Raw genomic sequence first — 20,297 nt, 5'->3', positions numbered from 1 at the left:
CAATCACAGGACAGAAATTAGAAATGCAAGTAGAGCTTCAAAACATACACTAACAGGACATTTATTAATTTGATGATCTGGATGTCGCTATGAGGACAGAGGATGTTGATTGGCACTAGCTCCATTCCAAAATGATCATTCAAAGTCAATTAGGAGATGTACAAGACAAGATCAGTGGATGCTCCATGTCAGAATTCCTCATAAAGTCAGTCAAGGCTCAGACTTTAGGCAATAATGAGGATGGCATGGAGACACACAGCATGGATTTCCACACAGCTGGCCAATGTTGGTTCTCTTAAGCCATCCTTCCCCGGGGCAATTGTTTTCTCAAGTCTGGTCATGCTGTGACAGGAACTGGCAGGACCACTCACCCACAATAACAGGTTAATGATTTAAACTAATCAAAAACCTATCAAGATCTATTGTCAAAGACAACTAGGATTTCCTTGTTTTCCTGACTTCACTTGCAGCCACAGGCTGTCTTCTGGAGAATACCTCCCCATATCCCCCAAAACGGTGGTTGGGTTTGAAGGATTACTGTTAATATTTAAATTTATGAAAAGTTGGAGAGAGGGTGCTATTTAGTTCGTCGTCTTCCTCCCTTACCCGCAAAGCCATCCTGCTGCTGTTTCCAACATTGGCACTCTAGCTTTAACGCTTCAACTGTTATTTTTAGTTGGACAGTAAGCCTATCCTCTGGCCATTAAATTGGCCAATTTAGTGGAAATCACAGATGTTCCCCACAGTTTAGGCTTCTGATCCCTGTCTAAGTCTGATGGTAAGAGTCTTAAAGCCTGAGCTAAGTGCAAATGTCACAGTAAAGCAGGATTAGATAGAAGTCAGAGAACAACTTGAATAGAACATATATGTAATTCAGCACTCATTTGAAAATCTTAAACATGGGAAAATGTATATTAACATTATACACTGTTATATCCACATTTATAACAGAATAATTCTTAATAAGCTTGCCATGCCTTTACTCATGTTTAAATACAATGTGACAATTTTGTATAGGTAATTTCCATTATTAAGATGGATATATAAAGTTATAATAATAAATTGATAAGTGACTAGCATAGGATTTTAATACATCTAACACAATTTAATACAATCCACTGTTTTACCTCTGCCAGTGAAGCCATCAGGAGTGTCATCATCATGGTGGATCATAAAGAATTTCTAATGTCAATGCAATGAATCGTGACTGTTTTGTGGTGTTAATGGCTGAATGATAATGATAAAAGTTCTATAGCCAATAAATTGAGGCTCATTACTTGTTTGGGTATGAAAGAAAGATTCCAACAGAAGTGAAATAATTTCAGTAATTATATGTTGATAAAAATTTAACGTAAAGGTAGCAGCAATTACATAAATAGCTATGTGCCACTTAATCATATCCTGAGGCTAACTTTTTTTTACTGCTGCCAGTCAGATATAGGAGACAAAATTATTTACAGCAATACTACAAAATGGACTCATGGTGAGTTGACTTTCGAATTAGTAGTCTTCGGTCTCATGAAATAATAGGGTTGACCATTGAAGCGCAATCTAAGTGAAACAGCATCTGGCATGACCAAGGTCCACACGCTGAAATCTAGTTGAGGCTTTCTTCTAATATTGTTCCAAGTGGTCAGCTTAAAGAAATGAAAGTCCTCAACGACCATTGAAATATGTGAATCTATCAACAACCTTCAGCATAATATCGTCAATGCTGAATGGCAATACAGAAAGATCCTGGACTGTGACATTCATTGATAAGAGGCAAGAGAGAATCAATTTAAGAGGCTCCTCCTCCATTTTTATAGTACTTGCTGGTTTGCTTTGATAACTTATTTTTTCCCAGTTTTTAAAATTTTTTGGTCATCATTTGTTGGCTTTTCAAACTTTCCAAACCTTCTGGTTCACCACTAATGATTTTCATAAAGTATCAAGTTGAAAGAAAACATATGCAATCTTCAACTTTACCAGTTAAACATGTTGAAAATCACACAACACCAGGTTATAGTCTTTTGGAGCCACGCCCCTTCTTCGGGTAGCAAGCTTGTGGTTACAAATAAACCAGTTGTACTATAACCTTGTGTTTTTGACTTTGTTCACTCCAGTCCAACACCAGCATCTACACATCATGGTTAACCATGATCAGTTCATCCCCTTCCCAAGTTCCTTCTTCCCCACTGTGAGTTTTGCTGTGAGTCATGAACTGTTTTCTAAGATGTATACTAAAAAGTAGTTGGATGCACCACATAAATCGCTTGTAAACTTTCCCAAAATTCTAAATTCATACAGAGGGAGATAATTCTAAATTCTTTAACAAAAAGGTTGTGAAGGCAATCTCGCAAGTACCATGAAGATAGAGAAGGTGCTTCTTTAAATATATAAAAGGAAGAGAGATGCCAAAGTGCCCCACCACCCTTTCCTTCCCGTCTGCCTTTTCAAAAAGTCACATTCCCCTGAATATTCTAGTTCTTATCTCTCATCTCCTTATAATCATGTTTCTATCATGAATAGAAGGTCATATCCATTAATTTGTATTTGTGCTGTTAATTAATTTTTGTTCTGAATACAATGCACATTTGAGCAAAAAACAACAAATTTTACATTTTTAGCATTGTTGCCCTCTTTGACCCTGTTTTTTTTTATGCTTGTACACTCTGCCACTACCTGGATATTATTCTGAAAGCAGTTATCCTGCAATGCCACTGAATTATTTTGCTAAGTACATATGCCGCCTTTCCCTTGAGAATGAATGTCCTTGCTGTGAGGCATGGTGACACCAACACGCCACCCGTCCTCCCCCCCTCAACAACTGTGGATTTCTTCTTCAGGTAGTGGGATTTGATTCGAAGCATGTTACATATATGAAATCCTGCAGTGACCCTCACTTACTGGCATTCCAAACAGATGCAATCTGATTGGGATGTAAATTGATCAATCAACCAATAAAGTTGCTAAAATTACATTATATGACATGAAATCTCATGAGAATCTAATTTAAGAGAAAAAAAAGCTACTTTAAAATTGTGAAAGGAATATTTTTAAGATAACCTTTAAAAATGCTGCTGAATCTTCAATAACTGCCCACTTTGGTTAGCATTTATGTGTGGAAGAGCTGACATTCAACTTGAAGCACCACATTTCAAATTTGCAGTTGTGGCTAACCTGAGAAATTGGTTGCAAAATGATGTCTGTTGGTCCTTTCTCCCGAGGATTGGACCATGGACTTCCGTTGAATTGGTTCACATATGAACAAGGTACCATAGTGGCTTGCCACTGCCTCCTGCAAGATGGCTGATCAGGAGACTCTCCCGTTCCTACCACCTATCATCAGGCCTACTGAAAGGATTTACTGGCTGACAATCAATCTGACAAACACATTTGCAAAGCAATTACTACCATTAACAGACCATAGCATAGGATCCAAATCCAGAATTCTGGCCCAGAGGTAAAGATGCACTGCAGCATATAGCCTCCCATTCAAAATGATGTAGAAGACCTAGTTCTATCACTTCTGTAATATTATAAAACCATTACAAAGGTTTTATGATTCATGAGAAAGATTCTTGTCCTCAGAGGTGTGTGTCTTGGATGTAGTCCTACGGGAACCACTGACATGTGCATTTGATTCCCAATATGCACTCCAGACTGTGGGCTAGCACAGTGAAATTAAAATCAAAAATGGCAAAATTAAGTGATTTGTTAAAAGAAGGTTATGGTGAAATGAACCAAACATTTGTCACACAGTGAGTGCTTTGGGTCTGCCATGCACTGCCTGAGAGTGCAATGGAAGCAGGTTCAATTTGAGCCTTCGAAAGGATATTAGACTTATCTGAAAAGAAAGAATGTGCAGTCTTATAAGAGAAAGTCAGAGTGCTGGATTCATGATTTTTAGCTTTATCATTGAATCAATTCCAATTTGTCATAATCTAACATGTACAGCCACTAAACAGCAGAGCTTGAGTTGAAAGAGGGTCTTACTAAGACATTTTATGATTTGTTTCATAGACCCCAGCTCATTTGTAGACATACTATTAATCAGCATATTCTGTTTGCTCATTGTCCAAAATTCAGTAGGAGAAAAATACATCCCCATAGCATTTTGCTATAGTATATTTGTAAGAATTCGTTTTACACTTATTTACTGTATACTTTAATTATCATTACCATTTGCATTTAGTAATCAAAATGATACAATCTGACTTCTTCCTTTTGAATAGCATTTTCAGCAAATTCTGCCATGTGAAGTTAGTACTACTGTTCATTTAACATTTATATTTGTTTCATGATGGCAGGAAATGTATCCAGATCTTAAATACAACAAGATGTTTCTGTCAATTATGTTCTTTCAGCTGATGCAGAATGCATTTTGGTGTAAATCGTCAGTTTTTAATAACAATTAACTTCTCCAAATGTTCACCTTGAATAAGTTATCAAACAGCAGTTAAGGAAGTAAGTGTATAAATCTTCAAACACCATTCTCTTAACCAAATAAAATCAGTAAGAGTAGAAGCAGGCCAGCTGCCTACCCAGTCAGAATAAGAATTCAGAAAAGCCCAAATTTAGATTACGAAGAGCAAAGTATGAGATTAAACTGAAAAATCAGGTCAAGTTCTCAAAAAAGCAAAACGGCAGTCAGGAAGCAAATATTTTACATGAACAATCCCCATGTGCAAGGGCAGTTAAACAACTCTACCTTCGGTCAGGAAGGAAGTAGATTTTCACATAGGGGTTTCTTGGTCTTCCTTCTTCCCTGAAAGGAAGATCTTTCGCTCCCAATATTGTAACTATAAGCTGGTGGCCAACTTTGTCATACCAGAGTTTGATCTGTTGGAAGACCATAACATCATGTTATAATTGCTCTTGTTAATATTTATCTGATTGCATTGTTTTAAAGGTTGCTAGATATTCTCAAAATTCCTTCACAATATGAAATCATAGGTCATTTCAATTCATCTACAAAAATTACATTAAATCTAAGACAGTAATAACTGATGTACATGGGAAGTGCAACTAAAGTGGTATTATTACTTTGTTTCATCATATAAAGGATTCCATCTGAGGATGGAATGAATCTCGGTATTTCATGCAATATCCAAAGAGAGATATTTTTCTTGCAGATAATAATTCTAATAACTACTAATAAAGGTATTTGGCAAAACTACATTATACTTTCAATTACACAAAATAAACTTCTTTTCCAGTGGTTATGATGTGGAGGATAGGGTTCACGTATTTGGTAAGAGACCAGGTCTAAAAGGATAACAATAAACATAATCAGTATGATAGCATAGCATAGCTCCATGGAAATGATCAAAAATGAGACATAAAGTTTTAGAAATTAGACAATGATATTTATTCGTTTTCATTGTTTCAAGAAGTAAAACAAGCTAGAGACCGGAGACTAATCTGTAGTTCACTGCATTTTTAATGCATTTGATGAGCATTGTATCATGAAAATTTGAAATCAAGAAATCTTTTCAAAATTGCACAATCTGCTTCACCCTCTCAACATCATATTCCTTCTGGCTCTCCTTTGCTTATGCTTTCTGTTTTTTTTTCTCAGATCTATCTTTGTACCTCGCTGTAATTCTATTTTTAAGTTCTCTTTTTCTCTCCCTTTCTTCTGCATCTCAAAGAACTAGTTTCTGTTTTGTTGTGCTTTCTCTGCTATTACTGTTTGTTCTACAGATCTTAACAATTTTCTTTATTTCAGAACCATTTTATTGGTTTTTATCTAGTCCTGTTCTCTTATTTAATTTCTCAGTTTCAATTGTTCTCTCACACTCTCCCATTATTCTAAGTATTATCCTTCTCCATCATTCACTCTCTCTAAGTGTTCCTTCCTTGCATTACATATCACTTTTCCACTTATTCATTCTTTCCATTTATGACTGTTTCACTCAGTGGACTTAATTTTAACCTGCTGTTAAATGAGCAATAACAGCCTCATAAAGGGAAGGTAACCCCATTAATCTCTAATGAGGCAGGTAACATCATTTTCAAAGGTACGTACTATCAGGCACCCAATCTGTGAATGGTTCGGGTGATGTTAACTGGCTCACGATGAGAAGTCGGAAGTGCAACTGGGTCATGGCAGTGATTTGCGGTGAAGCTGGAAGGAGACGTAAGCTGAAAACAGATAGACGGGACAATGAGGCCTTTATGTGGTGATTAATGGCTTAATGAGGGATCTCAATTTGGCACAAAAGCAAATGAGCTGCCCACATACCTCCCCAAATGATGTCAGTGGGAAGTAGGCACCGGCACTGTCACCTATGGGCATAGTGCCAAACTTTACACCCCTATCTACCTCCAATTTCCATCCCAGGAGGAATATAAAACTCTGCCCTTAATCCAAAGAGGAGCATAGATTGCAAATCATCAGTCTGATATGCATGTTCTATCATGGATGATTAAGAAACTGAAAAAGCTAATCCCATGCAAATTTTCTATTATATTTGTGATGTCAGAAGGCGCAGGAGTGCTCTTGCAGCACTTCAAAAAAAAAATCCAAGCTGTTGCAACCTGCTTCTTCCCACAATATGGATTCTCATCCACAGTCAGGTTCCTCTTCTTTACTGAGAACAATCAATGCTGAACATCACAGTGCGTAAGACAGCATCCATGGAGAGACAGCAAGCCTATGATTCTAATCAAGATGACTCTTCATCAGAACTGATGCGAAGTGTGGAAGGAACAGCATTTTTGCTATAGTTTGGAATGGGTGTTGTGAGGGTAGTGGGTGTCGGGTGCTACTAGAGAAAAGATGTTGATAGTTCAGATAAAGTGATCAGAAAGTGAAAATGGTAGAACAACGCTGAACAATTCCTGATGAAGGGCTTATGCCTGAAACATCGACTCTCCTTCTCCTCGGATGCTACATGACCTGCTGTGCTTCTACACCACCACTGAACTCCAGCATCTTGCAGTCCTCACTTTCTCCCAGAACAATGGTGTGCCTCCTTACAGACTTCAAAGGGCATGGGGGAGGGGAGAGAGGACATGATAACAGAATGTAACAAGCTAAAAGAAAGGGAAGAAATACTGCATAATTTGAAGGTGTTGATATCAATATTAAGTCCAGAAGTGTCTAGTCTGAAGATGAAATGTTTCTCCAGTTTGCGCTGTAACACTAGAACACTGCAGCATGCCGAGGTCAGACATGTGGGTATGCAAGCAAGATGCTGTGTTAAAATGACTGGCTATGGGAAGGTCGGGGTCATGCCTGCGCACAGACTAGAGGTGTTTTGCAAAGCGGTCACCTCGTCTGCATTTTGTTTCTCCAATATATAGTCAGCCACATTAGGTCCAGTGAATACAATACTCAAGATTGGAGGAGGAGAAAGTGAGGTCTGCAGACGCTGGAGATCAAAGCTGAAACTTTATTGCTGGAACAGCACAGCAGGTCAGGCAGCATCTAGGGAACAGAAGATTCGACGTTTCGGGCACATGCCCTTCTTCAGGAATGAGCAGAGAGTGTTCAGCAGGAGAAGATAAAAGGTAGGGAGCAGGGACTTGGAGGAGGGGCGTTGGAAATGTGATAGGTGGAAAGAGGTCAAGGTGAAGGTGATAGGTCGGAGTAGGGTGGAGGCGGAGAGGTCAAGAAGAAGACTGCAGGTCAGGAAGGCGGTGCCGGGCTGGAGGGATTCGGCTGAGACAAGGTGGGGGGAGGGGGGATGAAGAAACTGGTGAAGTCCAAGTTCATCCCCTGTGGTTGGAGGGTTCCCAGTCGGAAGATAAGACGCTCCTCCTCCGACCGTCGCGTTGTTGTGGTTTGGCGGTGGATGAGTCCAATGACCTGCATATCCTCGGTGGAGTGGGAGGGGGAGTTGAAATGCTGTGCTACAGGGTGATTGGGTTGGTTCGTCCGGGTGGCCCAGAGGTGCTCTCTGAATCGCTCCGCAAGTAGGCGGCCTGTCTCCCCAATATAGAGGAGGCCACACCGGCTGCAGCGGATGCAGTAGATAATGTGGGTGGAGGTGCAGGTGAATCTGTGGCGGATATGGAAGTTTCCTTTGGGGCCTTGGAGAGAAGTGAGGGGGGAGGTGTGGGCGCAAGTGTTGCACCTCCTGCGGTTGCAAGGGAAGGTGCCGGGAGTGGAAGTTGGGTTGGTGGGGGGTATGGATCTGACAAGGGAGTCGCGGAGGGAGTGGTCTCTACGGAAAGCTGATAGAGGAGGGGAGGGAAATATATCCTTGGTGGTGGGGTCCGTTTGGAGGTGGCGGAAGTGACGGCGGATGATGCGCTGTACATGGAGATTGGTGGGGTGGTAGGTGAGGACCAGTGGGGTTCTGTCCTGGTGGCGGTTGGAGGGGCGGGGCTCAAGGGCGGAGGAGCGGGAAGTGGAGGAGATGCGGTGGAGGGCATCGTCGATCACGTCCACATACCCTGCGGGTGCCCATGGCTACTCCTTTTGTTTGGAGAAAGTGGGAGGACTGGGTGGTACCCTTCCACCGACACCCTCCTTCGACTAACTGAACTGGTCCTCACCCTGAACAACTTTTCTTTCCAATCCTCCCACTTTCTCCAAACAAAAGGAGTAGCCATGGGCACCCGCATGGGCCCCAGCTATGCCTGCCTCTTCGTAGGGTATGTGGAACAATCCATCTTCCGCAACTACACTGGCCCCACCCCCCATCTTTTCCTCCGCTACATTGATGACTGTATCGGCGCTACCTCGTGCTCCCACGAGGAGGTTGAACAGTTCATCCACTACACTAACACCTTCCACCCCGACCTCAAATTCACCTGGACAGTCTCGGACTCCTCCCTCCCCTTCCTAGACCTTTCTGTTTCTATCTCAGACGACCGAATCAACACGGACATCTACTACAAACCGACCGACTCCCACAGCTACCTGGACTACACCTCCTCCCACCCCGCCCCCTGTAAAAACGCCATCCCATTCTCCCAATTCCTTCGTCTCCGCCGCATCTGCTCCCAGGAGGACCAGTTCAAAATACGCACAACACAGACGGCCTCCTTCTTCAAGGACCGCAATTTCCCCCCCGACGTGATCGACGATGCCCTCCACCGCATCTCCTCCACTTCCCGCTCCTCCGCCCTTGAGCCCCGCCCCTCCAACCGCCACCAGGACAGAACCCCACTGGTCCTCACCTACCACCCCACCAATCTCCATGTACAGCGCATCATCCGCCGTCACTTCCGCCACCTCCAAACGGACCCCACCACCAAGGATATATTTCCCTCCCCTCCTCTATCAGCTTTCCGTAGAGACCACTCCCTCCGCGACTCCCTTGTCAGATCCATACCCCCCACCAACCCAACCTCCACTCCCGGCACCTTCCCTTGCAACCGCAGGAGGTGCAACACTTGCGCCCACACCTCCCCCCTCACTTCTCTCCAAGGTCCCAAAGGAAACTTCCATATCCGCCACAGATTCACCTGCACCTCCACCCACATTATCTACTGCATCCGCTGCAGCCGGTGTGGCCTCCTCTATATTGGGGAGACAGGCCGCCTACTTGCGGAGCGATTCAGAGAGCACCTCTGGGCCACCCGGACGAACCAACCCAATCACCCTGTAGCACAGCATTTCAACTCCCCCTCCCACTCCACCGAGGATATGCAGGTCATTGGACTCATCCACCGCCAAACCACAACAACGCGACGGTCGGAGGAGGAGCGTCTTATCTTCCGACTGGGAACCCTCCAACCCCAGGGGATGAACTTGGACTTCACCAGTTTCTTCATCCCCCCTCCCCCCACCTTGTCTCAGCCGAATCCCTCCAGCCCGGCACCGCCTTCCTGACCTGCAGTCTTCTTCTTGACCTCTCCGCCTCCACCCTACTCCGACCTATCACCTTCACCTTGACCTCTTTCCACCTATCACATTTCCAACGCCCCTCCTCCAAGTCCCTCCTCCCTACCTTTTACCTTCTCCTGCTGAACACTCTCTGCTCATTCCTGAAGAAGGGCACGTGCCCGAAACGTCGAATCTTCTGTTCCCTAGATGCTGCCTGACCTGCTGTGCTGTTCCAGCAATAAAGTTTCAGCTCAAGATTGGAGGAGGTACAGTTGAAGTGCTATTCCACCTGGAAAGAGTGTTTAGGCCCTTGGATGGTGAGCAGGGAGGAGGTGAAGTGGCAGGTGTTGCATCTTCTGTTGTTACATGGGAAGGTGCCATGGGAAAGGGGGTTTAGTTTGGTGGTTGTGGAATGGACTTGAGTGGTGTGGAGGAACAAACCCTGTGAAATAAGGGGAAAGATGTGTTTGAGAGTGATGTTCTGCTGGAGTCATCTGAAATGGCATGGGTGTGACAAGGGACGTGGGGTGTGACAAGCAGTAGTGAAAGTAGCTCTGGGAGTCAGTGGCTTTGTAGTGTTGGCAGTGGACAGTTTATTCCCCAAAATGGAGACAGAGAGGTCAAGGAAAGGAAGGAAAGTGTCAGAAAGCGACGATACGAAAGTTATAGAGGGGTGGAAATTGGAAGCAAAATGAACAAAGTTTTCAAGGTCCTGGCAGGAGAATGAAGCAGCACCAAAGCAGTCGTTGACGTACTGAGAAAAAAAGAGTTGTGGGAGGGGGCAGTGTAAACTGGAACAAGGATCATTCCACATACTCCATAAAGAGACAGGCATGACTGGGACCATCTGGGTGCTCATATGCTCATAGCCACTCCTTTGATTTGGCACAAGTGAGATGAACTAAAGGAAAAATTGTTCAGTGACAGAACCAGATGGAGGAACGTGGTGCTCGATAGGGATTGTTTAGATCTCTGGTCGAGGAAGAAGCTGAGAGCTCTCAGACCATCCTGGTTCTCCTTCTGCTTCCTGGAATTGCTACAAATTAATAGGAGTCATTCCAATAAATTGCATTCAAATCCATAGATGATGCCTCAGAGCATGAAGACCCAATGCTAATGAGTTAGTAAAATTTTTTCTGTTTCTCTGTTTTAGATAGAGAGGATAGTTTGGGGTTTTGCCTATGGGTCACTCAAAACTCAAGAGCAACTCAATTCATACTCTTTCATCACTCACTGCTTCCATTCCAAACTTTCTCACTCATCTTCATTTTTTCACTTGAGATTGGTGTATCCACTCAATCTTTTCAGCTGGAATTTTTCTCATATTCACTCCTATTCCAGAAATTCTCTCTCAATCATTCAGTTCTACATATTCATTCCTAAAAATTCAATATCGAAGGAAATGTGTTTGAACAATGATGCAAACTACAGATATAGCTGAGCATTGAATGAATGCACAATTCCTCAAACATGCAACAAAGCAAAGAAGCAGCCTGCCATTTTGCAAATAAAGGTTTGGTAAATATATTTAAAGTTTAATGATCTATGGGGAGGCAGAGATGGAATCTAATCTTAAGCTTTAATATGCCAGCAAACAAATTGTACCTAAGTACAAACCTTACCCCAGCTATACTTCAATCAGAAACTCTTTCACAATCAACAGTACAATATGATTTATTTCTTTACATAAGATCAAAAGTTGGGATTTCTCCCCAGACACAGATGGGAACAGATTTACTCTGATTTTGCAGTGATCAATCGCACTTTTTTTTTCAAACTGCTAACTTTCCTTTACTGGAGAAAATACATTTACTGAAAATAATTTGGGTTTTTTCAAACATAAAGTTTTTCACTTTTCAGTAGGCAGTTTCTTTGCCATAAGCATACAGCTCACACATTACAAGTCAAAACATATTGCAGCAAAAGTGTTCCCATTAGTGGTGCTTTGCCCAACTGAGAACAAGACACAAAAAAATGGAGATATTTGTAACATGCCAGAGCAAGAGTAGATGGAGATCAAGCCATATCTCTGACAATACAAATATGAAAGTAACATCCAATCTGACTTTATCCAAATTTTGTATGCAAATGGAAATAATTCATTGCTCAACATGCTTCTGTCTGGTTAAGTGATTAAATGTTCAGGTGTTGTAGGAATAGTGTTTTATTCACTTTTGAAGACAATTAGAATAGCAAGTATTGTTTTTCTGTAATGATGTATTTTACAATACAGTGCACACTTCAGCTGGCCTAGAATATTGTGCTCAACTCTGAACATATGTAGAAGCTTGAGAGAGTTTGCAGAAAATATTTGGGGAGTGGTTCCAGGGATGAGAGTTCAGCTACGTTGTTTGATTTTAAAAACTGGAGTTGGTCTCCTTGGAGGACAGATGGTTGAGAGAAGATTTATAGATGTATTCAAAATCATGAGGTTTCTGGACAGACTAGATGGGAGAAACTGTCTCCGTTGGCAGAAGGGTTGAGAACCAGGAAACATAGATTTAAGGTGATTGACAGATGAATGAAAAGTGACTTAACAAAAAACTATTTTTTGCAATGAGTGGTAAGGGTCTGGAAGACACTAACTGAAAGTGAGAGTCAGATTAAATCACTTGCAAAACTGTATTGGATAAACATTTGATGAAAATAAAATGCAAGGGAAAGAGCAAGAAAATTGTTGTCAGCTCAGACATGAGAAGGAGAATGGAGTCCCTTCTATGTTGTTCATTGGTCTATGATTCTGTGAAGATATACAGAAGGGGATACTGCAAAGTGTTTCTAGGAAGAAGATCTAAAATAAACAGGTGAAATTTGCTCATAGGTATTTTATAATGGAAAACCTAAAAAAAAATTAAGCATGTACCTCAACATGGAATAGGAGAAGTGCAACAATATATTTAATAAGATGAAAAGGAGCCTGCTATCAACTGTTTTCAGGTCCAGAAGTCCATCTCTTGGACTTTTGGGTTTCAGTTTGGAGGTATTCCTCAGTCAGTGAGCTGAATAGAGCATCATATCAAAGGAATAGATGCCATCACAGGAGAGGGAATATGAAAAGGACAACTAATATCATTCACAAATCACACAACCTTTAGACAAACTGGGACGCACAAATGATCACCGCTGCAGAGTTTTATAGTTCAACCGTCCCAACTGTATGGCTATAAGCAAACTATAAACAGAGAAATAATTTTTAAAATCCTGACTTCTTAGGAACATAGTTTTTTATAAGTTCCTGTAGAAGAGAGACCACCACAAACTTTGTTACAATATTCTTTAAAGCAACCATAGACAATATCTGTTTGTATAGGTATCATTTGTTTGCCAATGGTCAATTGAAGAATCTAATGTAAATTGGAAAATGCAGCTCACTGTTCTTTAAAACAGTGTAATGGCAATGTGAATGAGTATTGTTTCTAAAAACATGCACAACTTTATTTAACATTGTTGAGATGTTTGGAGGTTATAAAATATGCATATATGCTATAAAAATACAAAGGAAAGAGGGAGAGCAGACAGCAAATAAAATCGTTGCCATTGATTTAGTTCTCTGCATTTTCCAAATGATAATATTATACAGTGCCTTTACCTGAACCCTAGGAACAAAAGGCGCTGTTCTTCTACTAAGGCTTTGGCTCTGGTAAGCAAAATTAAACAACAAAGAAAATAAATAAAACCAAACTTAAAAAAAATGACGTCCATTTTCAGATACTTAGAGAGTGCTTTAAAATGAAAACGAGACACAAATACAGCAGCAAATGTTTTACCATATCTCTCTTGATTCCCCTCTTTGTTAAACAAAAAAGTGAGATTGCAATTGTGAAAATACAAACTTTTTTGAACTCATATTTGCAATAAGTTTCATTGATGGGTCAACAAACTGACTCTTTTAAAGAATCCACCTTGATTTTGATATTGCCCATTCAATTCTGGAAGCCTAGATTTCAGGAGCATTCTGACATTCTGCAGTTGCATTGTTTCATTCAAAAAGAGACTCTGCATGTTGCAATATATGTCACATTGTTTTGACAGTTTGAGTTTTTTAAAATCACACATTGTAACTTTTCATGGAAACATTTAACATTCTCAGTCTTGATCACAGCCTTACACACAAATCTTTTCTTTCATTTCTTTCTATTGACTTTTCCTCTGACAAAGCCAAATACTCAAAATAAATCAGCAGCAAAAGTCCTGTAAATTAGATATGAAAGAGGTTACAATATCAATTCAGAGGATGGCAATATTAAACGTACAAAGAGGAAGCAGAAGCACTAGCATTTACAGTACATGGAGGAAGGCACATCCAATCAAGCAGTAATATTACTCTGCATTTTATGGCATAGGATTTTAACAAATAATCCAGGCAGTTTAAGCCTGAGAATTTAGAAAAATCTAAATGCATAGTGAAGCACTTAGGAACACGTTCCAGTTTAATCAGCAGTTTTCTCCATACAGCATTGCACTGGACATAAAATGGCTGATTCAGCTGGATATATAAGCAAACTCAAGTGTCCTATTTAAAATTTTTACATGAAAGTAGGTCATTATTGTATTTCCTTGTAAAGTTTTGCCCCTCCATCACTCAGCTTCACAAACACATGCACATGCTGAATCAGTCCACTTATTTAAAAAAAAGTGTACTGGCACAGCTGCTTGCTAATCTAATGGAAAGTTCCCTTTGAAGAAGAAAGTTAGTTCCACAAAACCAAAGAAACAGCAGTCAAATCTCTCTATCTCACACTCACTTTTAGTTACATCAAGAAGAGAAGCACACTCCAAAAACAAACAAGCGTAGATCACAAAAATGGAGCTACTAAATTAAATGACAAATTAATAATATACTTTAGTGTCGGACAGCATCAGCCAATGCATTTGCCACATGCTGATTTGGCTACAGACTAATATCAAGTTAATGATGTGCAGTTTTAGACCCAAACAATATTGAGTTTTATTAAAATTGTAGCACTGTCTATGGAAGGTAAAACCATAGTCCCAGTGGACCACAGGCCTGCTCTCTCATGAAGAGAGAGAGAGAGAGGACTAGTGGCAAGTTTAAACTGAGGGTCACCATGTCGCAGGAGAGGGGTGAGCTTGAGGTGGTGAGACTTTCGTGGTGACCTCGGCTAGGACTGAACTTGTATATTGACATCACACAATATCGCAAACTTGCTGTCCAGACAACTGAGTCGACTGATCCCGCAGCATGTTTGAATAGAAGTGCCATTCACTAGGCCGCTGCGTTCATCAATGTCTAATTGAGGAAGGAAGAATCAATCATATCTGAAGGGTCTTTTGCATAAAGAAGTTAAGTAGTCTGTCAATAGTTACTTTACTTGATTCCTGCCACTCTGGGTGTCTTTGAATGATAATACATTTAGATCTGTGGGACCTCTCTGCCAAGCATTGTAAACAAAGGGCTAACCATCGGAAGGTTTATGTTCTGACTTCTCTCAAAATTTTCTGAGAAATCTAGTGACATAGTTCACACTAACAAGAGAATTTTACTTTGTTTAGTTGATAGCTAGCAGTTTTCTCAGAATAGTCGAAGTGCATGAACAATGGACAGTATTCAAAGCCCACAAATGCAGTATGGATTGTGCGATTTTTGGCAAGCTGTGTCAGTGCCACAATATCCAAATATGTTCACAATGGATCTATTGAAATGAGCGATTCAAAGGTATAGGCATGACTGGCAAATGAGAGATGTTTGCCATAAGCCAAACTTCTATTAAATATCTAGATGCTACGTTTAGAAGTGGCATGTGAGAAATGTAAGCAAAGCAAGAATCAGAGCTCAGTAGCAATACATAAAAGCTTGTTGAATCTTCTCCCTTTCCAAACTTCTGAATATATTAAGTTTGAGGAAGTGGAGAGTTTTCTTTTGAAGACATGCTATTATTCAAGAGATCAAAGCACATTGTGCTCAGAAACAGGACATTTCAAATGTGTATAGGTTCGCTATTCAACAAGTGCTGGATTGCAAAATCCATTTGATGTTGACTCCTGGAGTTGACGGTGTAGTATCTTCATTTCTGACCTAAAACCTCTTTTCAAAATATTGCCTATGATCATATTAGGATTGCATATTTTTATATTTATTTTCCACCATATGGTGAGTGACTAACCATGATACATTTGTTACACAACACCAGGTTATAGTCCAACAGGTTTAATTGGAAGCACACTAGCTTTCGGAGAGTCGCTCGTTCATCAGGTGGTAGAAATATCTATTAGCCATCTAGCTTTGTAAGGAATAGCTGGGCTTCCTCTTGATTATAGACGCACCCAATTCAGTGACTGATCCAAGCATATTAAACAAGAAACTATTGACTAGCTTTTGAGAGTCCAGCTTGCTTGCCTGGCTAACACTCCACTACCACCTGATAAAGGAGCAACGTTCCGAAAGCTAGTGCTTCTATAGTCTGTTGGACGATAATCTGGTGTTGTGTGATTTTTAACTTTGTACACCCCAGTCCAACACTGGCATCTCCAAATCATGATACATTTGGAAAGCATCAAAATCTTGGTGTGATTAATAGCATCTTGACTAGCACTGAACTCGGGAAATCTACTGGATTTTTGACATTTATAGGAAATGGGCAGAACTCATCAAAGACAGCGATGCAGTTGCACAGTTTCTACAATTTCATAGTTTGCTTTGTGGTCACCTTTACACCCATCGAAACAAAGCTAATGTCATTGGTGGTCGACATGAGACCAGAGATTCCTTAACTCAATGCATCAATACACAGAATGAGGCCAAGCATACCAGCCATTCATTGGGCATAAGAAGATCTAACTGGTTCGGTGGAAGTGTTGAGGGGATGGAGTGTAAGGTGAGCACCAAAGATATACCAATAGTGTTGCTTGCAACCTTCTGTCAAATGCAAGTATTAAGCCCCACATACCCCTTAACTGATCTCAGTATAATCAATACTGGAGGGAGCAAAACTAGAGGACTATTGACCATGGATGAAGCCAAAGGAAAAGTTTGTAAGAAGAAGTCTTTGTTGGATGAAACATCTGATCTTTTGCTGCTTATTACCATGAAGTAGGATGCTTGGTCGCTAATGACACCAAAATAACTCAAAAGGGCTTTATATATTTTTCCAAGCTTAAATCAAAAGCATTTTTTGTAAAACGAAACTGTCCTTTGAATCTGAACGACACTCAGTTCCTGACCTTGAAATTTTACCAAACATAGTAATTTCACTAATACCACTCAACATAAGGTATCATATTGTGTGTGTAGGAATTAACATCTATGACTACTAAATTTGAATCATTAATCTGAGATAATTAATATAATAAAATACAATATATGATTATTATGATTATAATGTATGTAGTGTTTACATACTGAAAGCTGTCCAGGCAGGAATTGTGGAGCATCACGCAACATTCCAGGACTCATGGGGGACGTGACAGAAATGGAGGTGCGTTCCATCTTCTGAGACTCAAATGAGCTAGAACCTGTGTTTTGAAGTGGTGTTTGTTAATTGTTCTACATGTAATTAATAAGAAGTGAATGTACATTTAACAGTTGTGATAAATTTGAAAGAGAACTTTAAACAAAAACACAGAAATGAAGGAAATTACTAACATTAAAGTGACAATGAAAACCTAACCTTGCACCTGCTCAAAACCAGAAAGGGAGACTATTAATACTGAGAAGATGATGCTCGAACATAGTGATGTGATTTAGCTCACTATATTCTGTCTCTGGAAGTGGAAGTAAATGGACTGAAAATAATCATTCTTCAATACAGAAATGTTCTGAATACAGAAGATGAGTATATGATGGATGAAAGACTGCAAATGCCCAATTCATCACTAATGATTTTTGAATTCTTTAATAAACATGCCCCAATGTTCACATAAATCAATTGCATTGCTTTGCTGTGACCAAAAAACTTTGCACTTTTCAATTTCTGTTTTTTGTGCGTAGTCATGTGTGTCGGAAAAACAAAAGACAAAGACAGTACAGAAGATTTAACTTAAAGGAGTGATTGTCCAAGTAAGTGAAAAGGAATGTTCTGGAAAGAAAAACTGAACTCATGTTTTATTAAGCAGGAGTTTTTAGGTGCTAGTTATATTTGGTCAACAAATGATCCACGTTTATTGAATACATCTCAAATTTTGAGTTTCTGATTTTCTGATTAAAATAGCCATTAGTTTAATTGGCTAATCTGCTTCTTCAGTATGTGTTGGCAAGTCTTCTATATTCAATATCACTCCTTGTTAACTGTGGCAAGTATTATAGTATGCGTTAATTATGGTCAATGCATATTATTTTCACCATGCAGTCTTACAGACTGCAGCATTATTCTTACTGACTGTGACTATTGAGGGTTAACATCAGTCTGTAGTCTTAAGGGGTAAGAATGAATTTTGGGTCTTGGTTTCTTCAAAAAGTTAAATTAACTGTAATTATCTTATTACCTTAACTGTCAGAACACAATGCTCAGACATGTCCCTCAGATGTAGGGATGTTTGATGGACACGGTAAAAATCTTTTTCACTATTGAGATGGTTGCATAAATGCTAGTAGGCAGTACAGATATTGAATAAATCAAATACTTTCTAATCAAACTGCAGAAGGTGAATTGTGTAAAATACCATAACTGGGTTGGAACTCCATAAAAGTAAGTGCTCCACGTGTAGTTCAATCCAACAGAGAAGACCCAAAAAAACTGCTTCTGTCAGACTGTAGAAGTTGTCTGGATTGCAAGGATTTTGAAGACAATGATTGATGATGTCAATTACAGAAATTTACAGTAAAGGAGGAGGCCATTCCGCTCATTATGTTCACAGAGGGCAACAAAGATCTGACTGCCCTAACCCTATTATCTAGCTTTTTGCCAACAGCCCTGGAAACTATGATGATGCAAGTGAATATTTAAAATTCTGAAACAGTATGAGAGTTTATGACTCAATCTATGTTCAGGCAGTGAGTTCCAGATTCCCACAACCCTGAGCGAAAACTTCGAGAGTCAACTCTCCTCTTAGCCTTCTACCTCTTAACTTAAATATCTGTCTCCTGGCTTTTGACCTTCCCGCTAATGGAAAGTGTGCTTTCCTATGCACCCTATATTTGAATAACCTCCATGGCTCTTAGTCTATGCCTTAGCAATTAAAGGCAACCTTAGGGTTTGGGGCCTCGCCTTGGATCTCAGAGGTTGAGACGATTAGAACCTAGAGCAGCAGTGATTATGATAAGTAACTTTTTTGTTTGACTTACATTGGACTTCAAGATAGAGTCATAGAGATGTACAGCATGGAAACAGACCCTTCGGTCCAACATATCCATGCTGACCAGATATGCCAACCCAATCTAGTCCCACCTGCCAGCACATGATCCATATCCCTCCAAACCCTTCCTATTCATATACCCATCCAAATGCCTCTTAAATGTTGCAATTGCACCAGCATCCACCTCTACCTTTGGCAGCTCATTCCATACACGTACCACCCTGTGTGTGAAAAAGTTGTCCCCTAGGTCTCTTTTATATCTTTTCCCTCTCACCCGAAACCTATGCCCTCTAGTTCTGGACTCCCCGACCCCAGGGAAAAGACTTTGCCTATTTACCCGATCCATGCCCATCATAATTTTGTAAACTTCTATAAGGTTACCCCTCAGCCTCCAAAGCTCCAGGGAAAACAGCCCTAGCCTGTTCAGCCTCTCCCTATAGCTCAAATCCTCCAACCCTGGCAACATCTTTGTAAATCTTCTCTGAACCCTTTAAAGTTTCACAACATCTTTCCAATAGGAAGGAGACCAGAATTGCACACAATATTCCAACAGTGGCCTAACCAATGACCTGTACAGCCACAACATGACCTCCTAACTCCTGTACTCAATACTCTGACCAGTAAAGGAAAGCATACCAAACACCTCCTTCACTATCCTATCTACCTGCGACTCCACTTTCAAGGAGTTATGAACCTGCACTCCAAGGTCTCTTTGTTCAGCAACACTCCCTAGGACCTTATGATTAAGTGTATAAGTACTGCTAAGATTTGCTTTCCCAAAATGAAGCACCTCGCATTTATCTGAATTAAACTCCATCTGCCACTTCTCAGCCCATTGGCCCATCTGGTCCAGATCCTGTTGTAATCTGAGGTAACCCTCTTCATTGTCCACTACACCTCCAACTTTGGTGTCATCTGCAAACTTACTAACTGTACCTCTTATGCTCGCATCCAAATCATTTACGTAAATGACAAAAAGTAAAGGATCCAACACCAATCCTTGTGGCACTCCACTGGTCATAGGCCTCCAGTCTGAAAAACAACCCTCCACCACCATCCTCTGTCTTCTACCTTTGAGCCAGTTCTGTATCCAAATGGCTAGTTCTCCCTGTATTCCGTGAGATCTAACCTTGCTAAATCAGTCTCCCATGGGGAACGTTGTTGAACCCATTACTGAAGTCCATATACATCACATCTACCGCACTGCCCTCATCAATCCTCTTTGTTACTTCATCAAAAAACTCAATCAAGTTTGTGAGACATGATTTCCCATGCACAA

At 40.6% G+C, this 20,297-nt stretch overlaps 1 protein-coding gene across 43 annotated transcripts in view; it reads right to left on the bottom strand.

Annotated features, from left to right (window-relative positions):
- rims2a (regulating synaptic membrane exocytosis 2a) overlaps window positions 1-20,297 on the bottom strand; it is a 1,173,408-nt gene that overhangs the window by 436,257 nt on the left and 716,854 nt on the right. For 30 of the 43 annotated variants that reach the window (XM_087986315.1, XM_087986332.1, XM_087986303.1 and 27 more), the window contains 3 exons: window positions 17,127-17,239; window positions 13,356-13,403; window positions 4,694-4,824 (listed from right to left, as the gene is read on the bottom strand). In XM_087986315.1, coding sequence (XP_087842441.1) covers window positions 4,694-4,824; window positions 13,356-13,403; window positions 17,127-17,239 — 292 coding nt within the window. The remainder of the gene's footprint in view (window positions 1-4,693; window positions 4,825-13,355; window positions 13,404-17,126; window positions 17,240-20,297) is intronic. The other 13 variants (XM_087986344.1, XM_087986320.1, XM_087986346.1 and 10 more) reach the window with 1 other exon arrangement.

This window comes from Chiloscyllium plagiosum, unplaced genomic scaffold (assembly GCF_037043375.1).
Source record: "Chiloscyllium plagiosum isolate Xiang-an unplaced genomic scaffold, Cpla_swu_hap1 HiC_scaffold_4, whole genome shotgun sequence".
NCBI classification, from domain to species: Eukaryota; Metazoa; Chordata; class Chondrichthyes; order Orectolobiformes; family Hemiscylliidae; genus Chiloscyllium; species Chiloscyllium plagiosum.
Note: the sequence above shows the minus strand (reverse complement) of the source record. Positions and strands in the feature narration are given on the sequence as shown.